The sequence below is a fragment of the Canis aureus genome, chromosome 9 (assembly GCF_053574225.1).
Source record: "Canis aureus isolate CA01 chromosome 9, VMU_Caureus_v.1.0, whole genome shotgun sequence".
NCBI lineage: Eukaryota > Metazoa > Chordata > Mammalia > Carnivora > Canidae > Canis > Canis aureus.
Window position 1 is genome coordinate 47,135,815 of NC_135619.1, and position 17,753 is coordinate 47,153,567.

Sequence of the window (17,753 nt, forward strand, 5' to 3'; positions counted from 1 at the left end):
CAAGACCAGGGTACAGCCCATATGTAATTTTGAATACTCATGAATTCTGTAAGATACCTTTCCTCTCAAATGTTCTTAATTTTTTTTATATGTTCAAAGAGCTGATGAAATTAAAGTGTTATTTTAATTTAAACCGAGACATCTTATATAGCTCACTCTGCCTGCACTGAGAGTTATAGTATTGCTGATATGCTGGAAAGGCTTTCCTATCTGCTCACAAAGTTAAATGTTGTTTATTATTTGAATCTACTGATGCAAGCATACTCTCAAAGGTGTATGTCCTACAATAGAACCTAGATTCTTCATGAGAATATGTCCAAAATAAAGTCTCCAAAATTTCTATTTTCAGCCAGATAATTGTCCCCACCACCCATAATATCCTAATTCTTCTTGTTCATGGCATATATGACTTCAAGGGTCAATGACAAATGAACCAAAGTTCTAGCAATTTAGGTCTCAGCTGTAATGAGATGGAAGATCTCCAGGATCAGTAAAATTCCAGATTCTTTAAAAATTGCTTTTCATGTTCTTACAGCAGCTCCCGATTATTTTTCTCTGGTTCTCTCAAGATTGAAGTATTTTCTTTCAAATCCCATCATGACCCTATTAGGAGATTCAGCCCTGACTCTCATCTTCTCTTACCCTACAACATGAGATGACAGATGAATCAAGACTCAGGAGAAGTCTATGACCCACTGATTCTTTGGTAAGTTTCAACTTTCTTCCTGGTCCCAGAGAGGACCAGCTATGCCTTTACCCACATCCGCTGACAGAAGTGGTGCTCAAGAATTGTCTACTTCCTCACAATTACTTCAAGTGGGGAAATAAACCTCTCAGTCCTTAGAAGAACTTGTCAGGTTAGCTTGAGCCCGCAGTTCCTATTAAATAAATCAAAGGACATTGTTCTTAAACTAAATAATGGCACTGGCAAGAAGTAGAAAAGAGGGGGCAAGACACCTCTTACCTGGAGACAACAGGAGCGCTGTTTGCAAATGGATACCAGACAAGGGAAGAAAGAAAAGGAAAGAGCATTAAGGTCCCATCTTGAAAGTATCCCCAAGCTTTGTGGTTGCAGCAGGAAAAGGAAAGCAGTGAGCTTAGTGGGTGAGAGCTCTGCAGCCACATGCAAAAGGCAGCATTTGGAGCATGCACAGCAGCAGCAGCAGCAAGAGGTATGAGCCACTAGAGGGACTGGTGAACACCAGAGCCCTGCAGCCTGACTTTCTCCACACCTTGTCTGCAACTCTGGGGGCTAGGGGAGAAGGAATAAAGATGGGGGAATTCGTGTGAGTGGAGCAGGGACACAGCTGGTCATTTGTGATCTTCTAAGGAATGAGGTTATCATATTCATTCTGTAAAAGAATGAGGATCCAGTTACCATGAAAACTGTATAGAGTTGCCAGTTTATCAGTGGCAAATATGACCCTGGGGCTTGAATAACAGTTTAGGGTCCTGAGAAGTGGCCTACAAGAGTGGAACAGCCTTCTGTCCCCAGTCTTGTAACCAGATCATGCTTAGCTTCCCAGTACCTATAACATGGCCACAAATAGCTTTCTAGTTACAACATGGGCCAGAACTTTGAGTTCCCCTCAGAGAAGGACCTCGTGAAAAGGTAATTTCTGCAAAATATTTTCTTTTTATAGATATAGTCTGGAGGTTAGGGCCATGGACTCCTACCATTTTGTATCACCTGTGTCTAGTGAAGTCACTGCAACTAGTAGATGTTCAGTAGAAGTTTGTTATTTGCCACCTATTTCGGCAATTGTATTTTTTTAATAGATCCTGTGCTGCTGCATCTCTGGGTGGTGGTGTTTTTGTTCCAGAAAGGACAGGCTAAATAGAGCCCAGGTATTCTGGACCAGAGAAACTGCCATACAGAAAGCTATTTGTAGGTGGGAGATGACAAATAACAAGGCCCCTACATGGACTGGGAAGCTGGGTTAGATGGACCTAACACAGGGTATCCCTGGCCCCTGAATTTGTACTTATGCTAAAAGATTCTCGTGATACACCACATCTTCCTCTCAATGGTGTCTTAGTACAGCACTGTACTCCCTGGCTCTTGTCAAATAAAAGGCTGGGAACATCCCACCACATACTCCTAGTACAGCTGGTGACTGAGGTGCTAAGGAAGGAGTGGGAGTGGTGTCTGTGAATTGTTTCTTTTGAAAATCTCTAAGAATGCGACTCAGGCCTGTGATCCATCATCTCACAGTTACAACCACTGATGACATGTGTGGATTGAGAATTTTTATGGTATATAATAAGCAGGGCAAACAGCAGTTGACTTTTTCTGGTTTCTCCCATATGGAATTCCAAGGGGGTAATTGATGAGTGAATCTCCTTGCTACATTGAGATAGGTAGATAGATAGATGATAGATAGATGATAGATAGATAGATAGATAGATAGATAGACAGATATAGCAAGAGAGCTTGTTCATTCTGCTCCTTTTATGGATCTTCATGAAAGCAGAGCCCCTCCTGGCCTCCAACCGGGCTCCAGGGGAAACCAGAAACCCAAACACATCGGTGCACTCAGGTAGGCCAGACAAGGGGAAGCTCTTCTAGAAAGGTCACTACTGCCCTGGTTTTCACTCAGAAGTACCTCCCAACACCAGAATCATTTCTATCACAATGAGAGGGCTTGCAGTCAGCTGATATTGTACCATTCTCTGGTCATTGTCTACATGAATTTGAGACTTTCCACTTAGCAGTTATAGATGGGTCAGTGAGATCCAGATAGGCCAATTCTGAGTGACATAATACCTCCCGGGTGTTTTTCCTGCTGCTGCTGATGAGAGAATCTGCAGCTGAACTTTCCCCTGTATCGATCCCCAGGGTCAGGTGAGCATCATTTATCCCTGCTCAGACACCCCAGGGACATACAGGAAATAGCATAGCTCTGTGAGTAATTGGAAGCATCTGGGCAGCTTGTCAGGGTGAGCCCATTGATGCGGTAAGAGGGGGCACAAACAAGCCCTCTGACTGGGGGGTGCTCTCCTTTCCACATGAGGTTCCCAGTGTCCAGGCCCAACAGCCTTGGTCATGCTGCTTAGTGTTGCTCTCAGAAGTCTACTTCTGGACTCCAGCACTTACTCTAAGCCAGGGCAACCATGTTTCTTATTCATCCTCCCTTTACCCTCTTCTTGCTTGTTCAGAGCATTTAATCTCACCTCTAAAGTCTGTTTTGTTTGCCAAGAATAGAATCTGCTATTTCAAATACAGTCCTTTTCTTTTCTTTCTTTTTTTTTTTTTTTTGATAACACAATTGTCATTTTGACCATGCAGAGTATATGCTGTTCTGAATGCCTAAGACTCTCCCACGCAGCAGTGATAATGAAAAGCTTTCTACTGTATAGCTTCTCACTCTGAGAACAGCAGGGAATTCTAAAAATCAGGATGGGTTTTCATTTGATCCTGAGTCTAGATAATCAAGTTGTATGACCTTTCACCTTATGGTCTAATGCCAAAATATGGGAAGATCTGAAGAAACTGAAAATAGACAACAGACCAGAAGGTCAGGAAATGCACATATTTTCTCTTGGCATCTTCCATCTTGGCATCTTGGTCACCGGGAAGACCTGGAGGATCCTTGCCTCCTCACCTACTCACTCCCCAGGTCTAGGCCATACCAGGACTTTGCTGACATCTCTTTTGGACAAAGAGTCCAGAGTAAAAAAGGTAGGGGGGAGGGGTGTTCTCAAAAGGGGAGTAGCCAAAGGCATTTGCATTTGGCCAATTCTCTTTAAGATGTATCTTAGGTCACTCCCTGTCCTGCTGTTGATCAGGATTTATTAGGGAGGCAGAGAAGAAAAAGGATGCCTCTTTACTGATGGACTAGAGTCATGGATGGACTTTCAACCCATTCTTATCTAGAGCCACTGCCTTCTTTCCAGCTATCCTGAATGATCTTTTGTGCTGCTTTCATTTAGACCTTAGTAGCAGAGACTGTGGAAATTGATAAAACTAGTTTACAATGGCCCTGGGTGTCTGCTGCATCCAGCCAATCATGAAAATGTGGAGTAAATGCACAGGGGAGGTGGGAATGAGGTAGGGCAGGTGTTGAGACAATTTCTGAGGATATTCTCAGTGGTAGTAACTGGAGGACTGGCAGAAACAATCTAAACAATGGAACTACAGATTTTTTCCCCCCGCACTCTGGCAGTCAGGCTCATGGAGACATCCTATCAGGTGGCAAGAAGAGGATGAGTAATGGAAGATGGAGAGGGCTTTTGCCTCTAGAACACTAGGCATATCCAGACCTGGTTGGACACAGAACTGGTCAGATCTGCAGAGAGTCCCCAGAAGACAGTGAGAACTGATCCATCATACCTGTTGATAAGCCTTTAGGAGTATAGTTGCTGAATCTCTTAGATCTGTCCTGTAATGAAAGGCTTTACGCTGCTCTTTGTCATGTGAGTGTGAAGTAGTTGCAGGATAATCACCCTTTTTTGACAAACAAGTGGGTCTCACTGTTCCATCCTCCATGAGGCTCCCAGGAGCATATCTGTCCTGAAGGGGAGTGTGAATGTCCTTCTCTTGGTATTGCCCAAAAGCACCCTTTTTCATTCCCACATACATTCCTCCAGCACCTTTGAAGTAGTAGTTTCCAATCATTTTCTTCAAAGGAGGAAATCTTTCCTTACATCTTCCTTGGTTGCAACATAATCAGTCCCTTGGGAATGGAACCCTAGCAGGTATTCCAAGATGCATGTCTTGAGAAAGGGAGGAGATGAGGCCACTCCTCTGGTGTGGGATGAGGGTTACCTTGGGATCTGGGTGATATACCTATTGGCAGGCTTCCGTGAACCATATTGTTTCTCAGGGATCAACACCAATACCATTTAGAGGCCCTTCTTCTATTGGAAAACCCATAAATCAATACTCTGGGACTGCCCAATGTCAGTTTTTTTTCCCCCAGGGCCTTCTGGCTGGAGAGATTTTCATACCTGGAATTACTGCTTTCTTTTTGAGACTCCCAATTTTCTGCTTTAGGCATTGCATTGTCCTAAAGTAGCCTGAATAAAGTTCCCTACCTTGGGCTAGGAATAAAGGTAAAGTGAGATGGGGTGGATGTCAAGGGGAGAAAGACTAGTTCAGGATTCCAGATCATATGACTACCTCAGAAGCCAGCTCTGTCTCAGAAGCTGTGGCCTTTGACACTTGGTATACCTTCTCATGCCATGGTCTCCCCAACTATGAAATAGTCAGATAAAACACTTACCTCTATGAAGGGAAGAGGGGTTTATGAACCACTCTGCAAGTGTATAGCCTGCCAAGCACTCATGGAAGGTTGGGGAATGCAGCAGAAAACTGTCAAAGCATCATTGCAACATGGGCCCCGGACCCCATCCCAGACCCTTCCCCATTCAATCCAAGCTTGAGGGTGAGGGGTGGGAGGGGAAGAAGGCAGGGAAGGGGCAGACATGCATGGCATCACATTCCTTTCTTTTTCTTCTCCTCCCCACCCACCAAGGAGTTTCCACATTTACAGGTTCCATGTATGTGTGGGGGCTGTGGGGAAGAATGCAGGGGACGGTGGTAATCAGATCATTGGAGCACAAGGCAGAAGGAAGTAACTCAGTAGGGTAATGAGGAGTTGAGGCTGCAGCACTGTCCAGAAGGTGGGAAAGGAGGACTGGGGAATCGGCTAAGGCTAAGAAGGCAGAGATGACACCGAAACAGGGTGAGAGCGAGAATACAGGAGGGAAAAGAATAAAAAAGTCCGTTGGTCAAAAAAGAGGAAAAAGGAAAAGGGAAGAAAATGGGGGGAGAAAAAACAGAGTTGCTTTTTGTTGCTGTTGCTTTTCAGTTTAAATTTTTTTCTTTCTTTTTGCTGTTGTTGTCTTATTTTGTTTTGTTTTTTAAAGAATCTCACACCTGATATTCCACGTTCCATCCATTTCGGTTCACCAAGGACAATGAAGAAATTCTCTTGCCTTTCGTATTCCTCCTCATCTACTATTTTAACCCTTATGGTTTTCCTGTAGGGACAACAAGAGAGAGAGTGTGTCGACTGGGTCGGTAGATTTTTTGGACATTTGGAGCACAGCCTTTAAAATCATTCCCCGTCACTCCTGGCACATGCAGCCCGGTCCCGCCATGGTGGCATTTGACAGGACTATGGTGGATTGATTTTTCTCATATTAAAAAAACAGAAAAAAACAAAAACTGTCTCAGCTTTTCTTGTCTCCTTGGTTGTAGTTTCCTTATGGGTGTGAAGGAAAGGGAGCCAGGAGGCAAGGAAAAGTGGGCAAAGGAAGGATTCTAGGAGGACAGGAGGGAAAGGGGAAGGACAAGGTGGTAATGGTGGGGAGGAGTCAGCTTAGATCCTGCAGATGCTTAGTAGGAAGTGGGTGGGGCAGCGCATTCCATTGGGTGTCACATGATAACTGGCATTTCTTTGGGAAGCAGGTAAACTACCAGCCCACCTGGAATGATCCAGGACCCTTCTACAACAGGAAATAGGTCAATAATATCTAGCTAGGAGCTCATTTCACTTCCTTGTATCTATACTCACTTATGTGTACCTCATAAAGAAAAATTTTAAAGTGAAGTATTTATGAGGAAGGAAAATGAGAGAGAGAGAGAGAGAGAGAGAGAGAGGAAAGCAGAATCCTACTATCTTTGTCATTCTTTATCTCAGGGCTTTGGTGGTGGGATGTAAAATAAGTATGTGTTAACCATAGTATGATATAGGACTCCTTCAATATTTACAGCTGATGCACTCCTGGGAAAATGTAAAGAAAATTATATGTCATCAAATTCTAAATCACCTTTGTACTTCTATCATATAGGGGTGATACTTTCCAGGGATGGCTTACTTAATTCTGATGATCTGGTGAAAATGGTGAAGGAGGTTTCTATTCATTTCTGGGTATCTCTTTTAAAAACAAGTCATCCAGGGAAGCAAAATTTCCTTGAAAATCACTTCCCATCAGAGACTGGCATGAGGCTGGCTCAGGCCAATTGTCATTAGAGACGTTGCTATGGGGATCTGGATCATCCCCATCTTGGTCCTTCATGGAACCACAGTGCGGTTGGTGGGTCCCAGCAGGGAGCCATGATTGGTATTTCTTGCTTACTTTGTTTTTGGTCCAGGACCTAAATGCTCTCTAAAGGGCAAAGAGGTGCTAACAAACAACGACTAAAATGTCTAATCAGAACCTCTTATGTTCCTCTTTCATTCTAAAGACATACTCAGCTTTGCGATCTATCAGGTAGACTGATCTGAGGTGGTTTGTTAGACACAAGATTTGCCGTGCATTTGTGTTTTGTGTGTGTGTTTCAGGAGTACATTTTTGGTTACCCTTTTTGGCACTATTTCTGGACACCTTTACATACCTTGCCCTCAGTAGACAAAACATGAAAGTAAATGACTGTCAAGAAGAATTTTCTAGGAACTTCTCTCTAGGCCCTAGATATTGGAACCTGGGGCTACCTATGAGATGTGAGCCTGGCAGTTTTTCCCTTGCAGGGACTCGCTGTGGGTTGGGAATGGGGTGCTCTGTGACCAAGGGCATGGCCTGAGGGACATGATTGATGGCCTTGCCAGGGAAGGAACGTTGCCCCCCCAAATACTGATAGCTCCCCCTTTTACACAGATGATATATCCAGAAGAGGATGTTCTGACTTGCCTGTTGGAAGTCTGGGGTGTATGAAGTCGTTTAAGTTGAAGGCAAAGGCTCCATCGACTCTGAGAAATTCTTTTATCTCTTGGGAAAGCTCCCACTCAAGTGAGAATCCCCTCTTCCACTATTCTCTCTGCCACCACACTTAGATGCTCTTTGCAGGGAAAAGAGAGTCCAGCAGGTAGGTCTGTGACCTAGACCTGAAACTCAAACCTATACTTTCAGCTCAATCAAGGTCAGGGAGAGAAACACATCTTGCTAGCAGGAATATGGCAGGAAAGAGAGCTCCTAAGGCCTGCTCTGGGGAATGGGATGAACCATAAATAGAACCCAAATCCAAATACATCGATTCCCAATGTCTGGGGACTATAAGCTTAGCCCTGAGAACAGCTACCCCATGGGAATCTGTGCTGAGCACCTGGGCCAGTTCTCTGGTGTTGCCTTCCTGCCTGGTGCTGTGCTGTGTCATCTTTTTCTTTCCTGTGTAGGACACCATCCAGGAGAAGCAAAGAGCCCCATATATGACACTCTGGACTCTGGCTGACTCTCTCTCTCTCTCTCTCTCCCTCTCTTTCTCCCTCCCTGTCTTGTGTTTTTCCCATAGCCATTTCTCCATCCCACAAAAATTACCACTACCTCTTGAACATCCCTCTTACGGATACCATGTGACAGGCTGGCAGGTGTTAGGGCAGAGCTGGGATCAGAGAGAGGAGAAGGAGAGGTGGAAAAAAAGGAAAAGAAAGAACAAGAAAGAAAACAAGGGGACATGAATTAGAGGAAGAAGAAAGGGGAAAAGAAGACAAATGGGTTGGAGAAAGGAAGAACCAGAAGAGGAGAGGAGAGAAGAACGTTAACGTTAGTGTGGAGGACAGGGTACTACACCTTTCTGCAAACTCATATCCACCATGCGGGGGCCCATCATCTCAATGAAGTAATTCTTGTTTTTCTCATACGCCTCATCATCAATTACCTTGATGGGAATTGTTTTGCTGTGGATGGAAAAATAAGTATCATAAGCGAGGAGCAGAGTGGTGGGGGTGGCAAGCCAGCCAGGAGAAGGAACAGGAAGAGAAGAAAACAGTGAGAAGATCCAGAAAGGTCTAAGTGCGCCCCCACGGGGGCACCCAGGAGAGGGACTGCCCCAGGCTCCCTTTCAGGCTCACTGGGCTCCTCCTATTTAGGCTTCGTGTGGCTTTGTGGCATAGTCAGACTCAAAGACTGCAAAGTCAAAGGTTCTGGTTCTAATCTTGGATATGCTACGTGACCTTGGACAAATAATGTAACTGACACACAAACAGGTTAAATAATGCTTACAGCGTCCGAGGGCGGTTGTGAGAACAATGAAATAATATACATATAATGAATTTTTTAAAAATGTTTTGACTTTTGAAATCAGTTGGGTTGGTCTGAAAGGTTTATCTTATAGAAAAGGACATAGATGGGGGTCATGTTGGCCTATAACAATCTTGCCTAGAAACAGAAGGACTTTTCTCTTTCTCTGTGGCCATGACTACCATGGAGAAGCCAGGAGGGCCGTGTGGCTCAAGTCACACATTCTGGTAATTCACAAGGGGCTTCAGAAACTACAAGGCTACCTACAAATGAGCTCTGCAGCCACAGGGGTGCACTGACTGGATCCCACTAACTGCAGGGTGCTCTGAATCACAGTTATCTTACAAATCCTATAATGACCCTGTGACTACCTCAATTGGAGTATTTTTATGTTAAAAGATGTTTCACTAAATAATGAAAAACATAAACCAATTTTAGTAGTCTTGATTTCCATTTTTCTTTCCTTTCTTTCTCCCTTCCTTCTCTTTCTCCCTCCCCCCCTTCTTTCTTTCTTACTCTTTTCTTCTTGTGTACTCTTTCTGTCTATCTGTCTTTCACTAGGAGCTTTAAAAGCAAAGATGGACCTGGGCCTCTCCCAACCTTTGCTTAGTAATGGGGACATTTCAGGACCAGACTCCAGTCTAGGCGTTTCACAGAGGGTGTACGACATTGCTGAAAGGGTTGTGCACAGATCTGAGTCTCCCCTCAAGAGGGACACACACAAGGAGTCCTGTCCAGCTGCATGTACCTTCTCAGACTTGAGTGGCCCTAGGCTATATCTATCTATCTATCTATCTATCTATCTATCTATCTATCTATCTATCATCTATCTATAGTATATAAAGTAGGAATATCTTTCTGACTTGGGGCAACCTCTCTGCTCTCTCAAGTTTTCCCAAGTCACCATTAAGAGTGTTGGATGTCTACAGAGTTCCTTTGTCCACACTGCTGATCCCTTAGAACCAACCAAATGTGGCCCTGTCACTCCCAAAGTGAATTAATAGTAGTTACTAATACACTCTGGCCCCTGCCAATCCACTGTTTCAAAATTCAAAATTTCAAGACTCCAAGCCATCATCACTGGCCACACTGACTCCCATGACAGAAAAAGCTGGCTGTCCAGCACAGAAAGCATGAGTGTTCAACCTCTGAAAGGCCTCTCTGGCCTCTCTTCCTTGAGAGCAGCAACAGTGATACTAGAGACTGAGGACTTGGGGTCAAATCTGGTTTCCACTTCTCACTAGCTGAGTGACCTGGGGCAACTTGCTAAAGCTTTTCAAGTCTCATTTGTAAAGTGGAATATGAATATTCAGAGCTTTTCAAGTCTCATTTGTAAAGTGGAATATGAATATTCGGAGCGTTCTTATATGAGATAATGCACATGAAGTGCTTGGTGGGGTGCATGTTCCCTAGAAAGTGTTTAATAAATGGAGTAATATGACCCTGGTGGTTTGAGAGTATTATATAAGGGTATCTTACCATCTCCAGGCATTAAGTCAGAAAATAAGGGGAGATCAATACATTGAACTGGTGGCGCAAGAGGTGGTACAAGCTGGAAACAGAAGTCAGGTCAAGAAAGAACTGGATAATACAGGATGATCCATCCCAAATGGGTTAGGTGAGGGACATGTGATGTTAAAGGTGAGAGCATAGATAGCAACTCCTATTTTTTCAAAATCTAGCCTTGTGTCCCTGTCAGCAACAAGCTCTGGGCTGGACAGACCACATGTCATAAGACACAGTGTGACTTGGGCTTGTGATTTTTAGTGAACAGATAAAGAGAATAAGAGATGCCATCAATAAGCTCAGTGGACGACAGAAATGAGGACAGACATTAGTAGTGGCATGAGGAATGGAGGTTAGCTAACTGGAACCACTGGCAGAGGGTGTTATGAGTGGAGGAGGCAGGTTACGAGACTCCCTTGCTGAGATCAGTTATGCGGAAGGCATCACATCTGTTTGGACCTTGCCTAAAAGCTAGAGAAACCCTTTCCAGCTCTTAAAAACCAAGGAAGTCCTCAGTTTTGCTCAAGCCACACATGAAGCCACAGGTATATTTAAATTAAATGAGAGTCACCAGCCAGGTCTTGAGTTCTCTTTCCAAATTTGTTCTTCCTCATTTCAGTCAACAGCAACTAAATAGATTGGATAGATTCCAGGTCTATTCAAATCTGGAATCTCTCCTGATTACTTCCTTTTCCTCATCCTTCCCCCCCCAACCCCACCTCCACCCTCATACATGTAGTTGGCCACCATCCTTCCCTCTGCTACCAAGACCTAGATCAAAACAACATTGCCTTTCCTTTGGAGTTGGTAATAACCTTCTAAGAGATATTTCTGCCTTTGCTCCCTCCTTCAATTCTCCCCAAGAACACAAGATTGTCTATTGAAAATGCAACTCAAGTTCCATACACCCCTACATTTGGACTAAATACAAAGTCCTTACCATGGCCTATAGGATCTTACATAATCCAGCTACTGGTGACCTTGCTGATTCCATTCATAATATTCCCCCCTTCCTCAGGAGTCTCAGAGTCACTGGTCTTTCTTTCTGTTCCTTAAATCAAGCTCCTTTCCACTTAAGGCATCATCCTTGCTTGTTCTCTGTGCCTGGTTCTGTGCTATCCTCACCTTCTGGGTCTCCACATAGGCATTACCTCCTAGGAGAGGGGTTTCCATGGCCATGTTACTTCCTTGGTCTCTACCTCCCCACCATGGGTTACCTTCCATCAGGTTCCATCTGCTCATTCCCTTCACTGCCCCAATCACAGCCTGAAGTTGGCTGGCTAGTTTATTAACTTACTTGTTTATTGTCTGTCTGTCCACAATGGAATGTAAGGGCCACGATGACAAGGAAGCTGTCTCACTTGCCCTTTCCATCCTAGTGCCTGGTGTGGAGGAGGCCCTCGACCATTACTTGCTGAAGAACCCAAGGTGAATTTCTAACACACCTGAGAACACATCTGTCTTTTTGCAGTGAAAATTCATTAGGAACAGCAATAAAAAATTTTTGAAGGCTACTCTGATTGAATGCCAAAGGATGCCCAGTGGGACAAAGAGACCAGAAGCCCAATGTCATCCAACGACACCCTCAGCTGATTAGCCCACTCCATTTGTCTGTCTACGGGAGAGCTCTCCAACAACAAGCTGGGCTTGACTGCATGGGGCTTGGCTGGGGTTTTTGACCTGCCCTGCTTCTCCTCCCAGCCTTCTGCTGAGGGAGGAATCAAAGCATCAGCGTTCCCAGCTAAGACTGGGCTATACTGCTTGGAAAGAATGCTCCCAGAAGATCTCCCACCAACAAGCCGAAAGGGATCAGGAAATCCACATATGGGCTGCCTGGCTGGCCTCTCAGAACATTCCTTTGTATTGAGGACACCCAATTCCAAATCAGTCCTCTAGTTCTCAGGGTACTGTGAAGGGAAAGGTGCTTTTTTAGCCACCGAGGAAGCAGCATGTATTTGTTGAATGGATGAATACTACATTCCTTTATACAAGGAAGGGACCTAAGATAATACATACACTTACATTCTCAACACATGAGAACTTTATTTCATCCTTACTTCAGTCATATAACATAGGTATTATTACTTCCACTTTAAAGATGAGAAAACAAATTCTCAGAGAGGCTGAGTAACCTGCCCAGAGTCACACAGCTAGCACATACAGCAGAGCTGGGATTTTAGCACCTCTCCATTATTACTCCTACAGCTTATTTTATGCAAGCTGGTCGATAAATTCTGGATGCCATTCCTAAGCTGTGCCACAGTGAGTAACTACAGGATTCTCCATTTAAATTCAGGCAGCAGGGGATCCCTGGGTGGCGCAGCGGTTTGGCGCCTGCCTTTGGCCCAGGGCGCGATCCTGGAGACCCGGGATCGAATCCCACGTCGGGCTCCCGGTGCATGGAGCCTGCTTCTCCCTCTGCCTGTGTCTCTGCCTCATTCTCTTTCTCTCTCTGTGACTATCACAAATAAATAAAAATTAAAAAAAATTTAAAATTGTTTAAAAAAAAAATTCAAGCAGCAGGTCAGAAATTCAGTTAATAAGTGGATTTGCCTCTGCACTGTGTTGTGAGTAGGTGGTTCCTAACCCTTCGGCCCTCCCTTGCTGGAAGTAATCTCTAAATAATCTGACTTGGTGACTTCTTCCCTTCTGATTTCTACTAAATGACTCTTCACCATATCAAGAAGGATTCTTTCTCATCGTTTCTAAATTTATCCTGGCTGCTCCAGGCCAGCTAATGCTCACACAACTTCCTTGACCCGGGGCTTTGGGACAGAGCTGGCAGTGGAGCTGTTAGGTTTTTTGTGGGAGCTTTCAGAAGCCTCACATCTCTGTGTTGGGTTCTTGTAGTCTTCTTTATTAGGCACCAGCAGACCCCCAGGTTTATTTATTTATTTATTTATAAATAAATTTATTTTTTATTGGTGTTCAATTTGTCGATATACAGAATAACACCCACTGCTCATCCCATCAAGTGCCCACCTCAGCGCTCGCCACCCAGTCACCCCTACCCCCTGTCCACCTCCCCTTCCACCACCCCTAGTTCGTTTCCCAGAGTTAGGAGTCTTTCATGTTCTGTCCCTCCCGCCTCCAACCACACGCTGAGGGCCGACACTGACACTCCCCACAGCCTTACCAAGGTCTAGGGGAAAGTTTCCTTGACTCATGAAAAGGTTTAGAATGCCCTTATTTATTTCCTCTTGGAAAAAGATGTCCATAGGGTCCCCAAAAATAGTGCTTCTCAAACTTTGATGTGCATTTGTATCCCCCTGGGATCTTGTTAAAATGCAGATTCTGATTCAGTGGGTTTGGGGGTGCCTGAGATCTAGATCTTGTTAGATCTGCATTTCTAACAAGCAGCAGGGATATACCCATGCTGTTGGTCTGGGGCCCAAGACTTTTTAGAGAAGTCTCTCTGATTCTAATAAAAACTTAGGGAAAAATCAGACAGCTGCTCAAATGCTGTGCCAGTCAGAGAGAAGGAGGCTGGAATCAAAGGCTGGCATTTCAGCCAAGGGCTGGAGGTAGTAGGTCCACTCTGACACTGCATTTTGTGGGGGAAATTGGAGTACACCCAGAGTAGAGTAACTAGTATGGTGAAGGGTCTGCAAACTATGTTTCAAATTAATTTGCTAATGTTTATATAGTGACTACCTTCTCCCAGGCACTGTGCTATTCAGGTACTTTACTTATATTAAGTAATTTAATCCTTACAACAAACTGGTGAGTTAGGAACATGCCGGACAAGGTGCTGTTCTCTCTGTGTGTATTATCTCACCAAATCTTCACCATAACCAATAAAGCAGATGCTACTTTTGCCTCCATTTTATAGATGAGGAACTGGAAGCCCAGAAAAGTTAAGAGACTTGCCCAAGGTTGTAGCTAAATAAGTGGCAGAGCTGGGATTTGAACTCAGTGTGGCTCTAAGGACTGTGCTTCTAAGTGAGATCTGATATGTGGTTCCACAGGACAAATGTCTGTTGCAGAAGATGACACCCCTCCACCCCCATGGTTCTGGGGCTGTCACAAATGCTGCTTCCAAGGCACTGAGGTCATTGGCAGTGAGGCAGGCTTCTACTTTACCATGTACCGTTACAATAATAAGATGAACTGGCTTATAAGGGAGTGGCTGCCCCATTCCTGGTGGTATTAAAAGTAGGATGACAATGCATGAAAATGGCCATGGAGAGGATTCCTGCATGCTACAGAAAGTCAAGTAGATGACCTATAAAGGTCTACACCCAGTGGTATACTGGTAAACCAGCTCTCTCGGAGGGGAGGGGGTAGGCACTCTGATTTGGGGTATATACTTTCCATGGTTTAAATACTCCCACTGTAGTCAATTTAAAGTTACTAAGTTTTTGTTTTGTTTTGTTTTATTAAATTTTATTTTTTTATTTAAGAAAAGAGAGCAGGAGTGGGGAGGGGGCAAAGAGAGAGGGAGAAGCAGGCTCCCCACTAGCAGGGACCCTGATGTGAGGCTCGATCCCAGGACCCTGGGATCATGACCTGAGCTGAAGGCAGACACTTAACTGACTGAGTCACCCAGGTGCCCCTCAAGCTACTAAAATTTAATGACCAACTTGTAAATTCCTAAACATTTAACAATCTGCTCTTATGAACCAGTAGTAGTCAGTTCCAGCACACGACTGGCAGCGTCAGATTCTACTAAAATGTTTAAGAGACGTTAGGATGACAAAAGGTGGTTCTGACTGATTTACAAATAATTTTACCCATGCCAGTGTTTCCTCAAAATGGGTAATGATCTGCTAAAGTAAGGTATGAATGTGTTTATCCAAACAAGCCTTTGGGAAAAAAAAAAAAACTCAAAGGCTTTTAAAAGGAATGTGGGTGGGTGAGAAAATACAGGGGCCCTTACAAGCAGATAGCTTCCTCTGGCTCAAGAAGGGGAAGCCAGAGATCTGAACCATGAGAAGGACTTAAAGGGTTGTTTCTGGTTTAAAGATAAGCAGGAATGCAGGCAGTCTCTAGTAGCAGAGCGGTCTCTGAATGACAGCAAGAAATGGGACCTTCAGTCTTACAGCCACAAGAAACTGGACTCTGCCAATAACCCGAATGACCCTGGAAGCCAACACTTCCTCCTAGCTTCCAGACAGGAGCCTAATTCAGACTTGATTTCAGCCTTGAAACCCTGCACAGAGAACTTAGCCACTCCGTACCTTAACTCCCGACCTGCAGAACTGTGGGATAATAAATTGATATTGTATTAAGCCTTTAAGTTTATGACAACTTGTTACACAGCAACATATGGGGGGCTTGTTTGTCTAACAAAGTCAGGAACTGAGCCAAAGGATCTCTTGAAATGGTCTTGCCCTATCTATTTTGTAATCAGAATACTTTGTCCCGATGGCAGTGCCACTGCTAGGCTATCTAGCACCTTTGTGCAAAGTTGAGAAGAGATACAGTCCTGGAGATGCACAGCCCAGTGAGGACAGAATGCCCTTCTCTAGCTTGCACAACAATGCATCAGGATGCTGGGCTTGGCATGGAGAGAACTGGCTGGATTTGTAGTTTTCCACTCAAGGGTCTTTATGCAGTGCACAACCTGCACAACTGTAAGCAGCAGCCCTGCTTGGCAAACTCTTGTGTGATTCACTCAATATTTCACACAAATGCCAGAACCAACAGGAATATGGGGCAGGCTAAGGCAGAGAGATGGATTTCACTGAAAAACTTTCTGCAACTTGGGGTGGGGGGTGGTTAGGTGGGAGATGAACAGGCAAGAAGGCACAAATGAGGAAGGAGGGCTGTTTAGGTGTGTATGAAGGAGCATGCACATAATCTTTGCTGCTTTGGCATCTATTCTGGACCCTTCTGATAAGCTGTCTGCTTGTAGTTTCTTCACAGCGATGAGTAACTGTACCCACAAAGATACAGCTTCCCCTAAGCAACATGTAGGAACATTTTGTCTCCACTGTCAGTTAAGATCCGACTGCTGGGCCTGTCCATGGGCACATATCCACAACGTGCTTGAGGACTTGGGAGTCATTCTGTCCACTCTGGAATGTCTGGGTTCAGAACTGGGCACTGTAACTTATGATTGACTCATTTGCGCTCCCAAATATCCACTTCCGCAATGCCTGAAGAGCTTCTTACCTGTGGCTAAAGGGAAAAGTACGCTTCAGATGACTGTGTGATTGCAGATTTAGGCTTCAGGATATGGTCAGAGGCAAAGTGATACCAAAAACCCCAAAGGGGCCACTCACTCTGTTTCCCAAAGGTCAGGGCAAAGTGAGGAATTTTTATTTCTAAGAAAGGCAGTCTTCTAAAATAGGCCCCCTTCATTTTGAAGGCTGTTATGACTTGCAAGGCAACTCTACAAGGTAGAAATATTTTAAATTACAAATTTTTATTTTCTCCATTCTTTCATAGGATGAAGACTGAACTCTTTATCCCAGGAATTGGAAGTTCTCTGTAATGTCCATCCATGCATACTTCTATCCATCCATCCATCCATCCATCCATCCATCCATCCATCCAACTCTTCAACTTTATCTTTTCATACTTGCCCACACACAAACTCTACACTTCAATTTTCCTCATTATGCTCAAAATATGCCATACTTCTGCTCACCCTAGAGACTTTCTTTCTTCTTTCCCTCTTGCCCTTACCTCCCACATCCATCACTCCATCAACTCATCCATCCATTCCTTCATAATGATAACACTGTATAATGAAACTACTTAATGAAATTGCATTAAACTGCATAATAAAATACTTCATTCAGCAAGTATTTATTAAGCACCTGATCATGGCAGACACTATTCTCAAGCAAGAATTTCTAACTTTAAAGAGTTTCTGTGTAGCGGGGAGGCAGATATTAATCAAGTAATTACAGTCAAGTGTGGTGTGATGCTAGGGTAAGAATAGAGCTGAGGAGGCACACAGTCCAGAATAAGATCAGGAAGCCTCACCAGAGGAAGGGATATTTCAGCAGAAGCCTGAATGATGAGTCAAGTTGATTAGGCCATAAGGGGGAGAAAGGGTCTCCCAGAGAGAGAAGATGCCCTATGCAAAGGCTTGGTGGTGAAAAAAAAAAAAAAACACATGGTGGCTTCTAGGTGATGAAATGAGTTCAGTTCAGCTAGAGCACCAAGAGAGAGGGGTGAAGTGGGAATAGATGAGTCCGGAGAGAAGGCAGTGTCAAAGACATAAGGGGCCATGCTATAAGCCTATAAGCCCTATATGGCACCCTATAAGCCATGCTAAGGGGTTTGGGATAGTCTGCCCTCCTCTCTACCTATCCAGGGCCCCCTTACTC

At 44.3% G+C, this 17,753-nt stretch overlaps 1 protein-coding gene across 7 annotated transcripts in view; it reads right to left on the bottom strand.

The window, feature by feature from the left end:
• SLC8A3 (solute carrier family 8 member A3) overlaps window positions 1-17,753 on the bottom strand; it is a 141,453-nt gene that overhangs the window by 10,331 nt on the left and 113,369 nt on the right. For 2 of the 7 annotated variants that reach the window (XM_077909790.1, XM_077909791.1), the window contains exons 3-4: window positions 8,515-8,621; window positions 965-982 (exon numbers count right to left, since the gene is read on the bottom strand). In XM_077909790.1, coding sequence (XP_077765916.1) covers window positions 965-982; window positions 8,515-8,621 — 125 coding nt within the window. Of the gene's footprint in view, window positions 1-964; window positions 983-5,881; window positions 5,986-8,514; window positions 8,622-17,753 lie in introns of those variants that run through there. The other 5 variants (XM_077909795.1, XM_077909792.1, XM_077909796.1 and 2 more) reach the window with 5 other exon arrangements.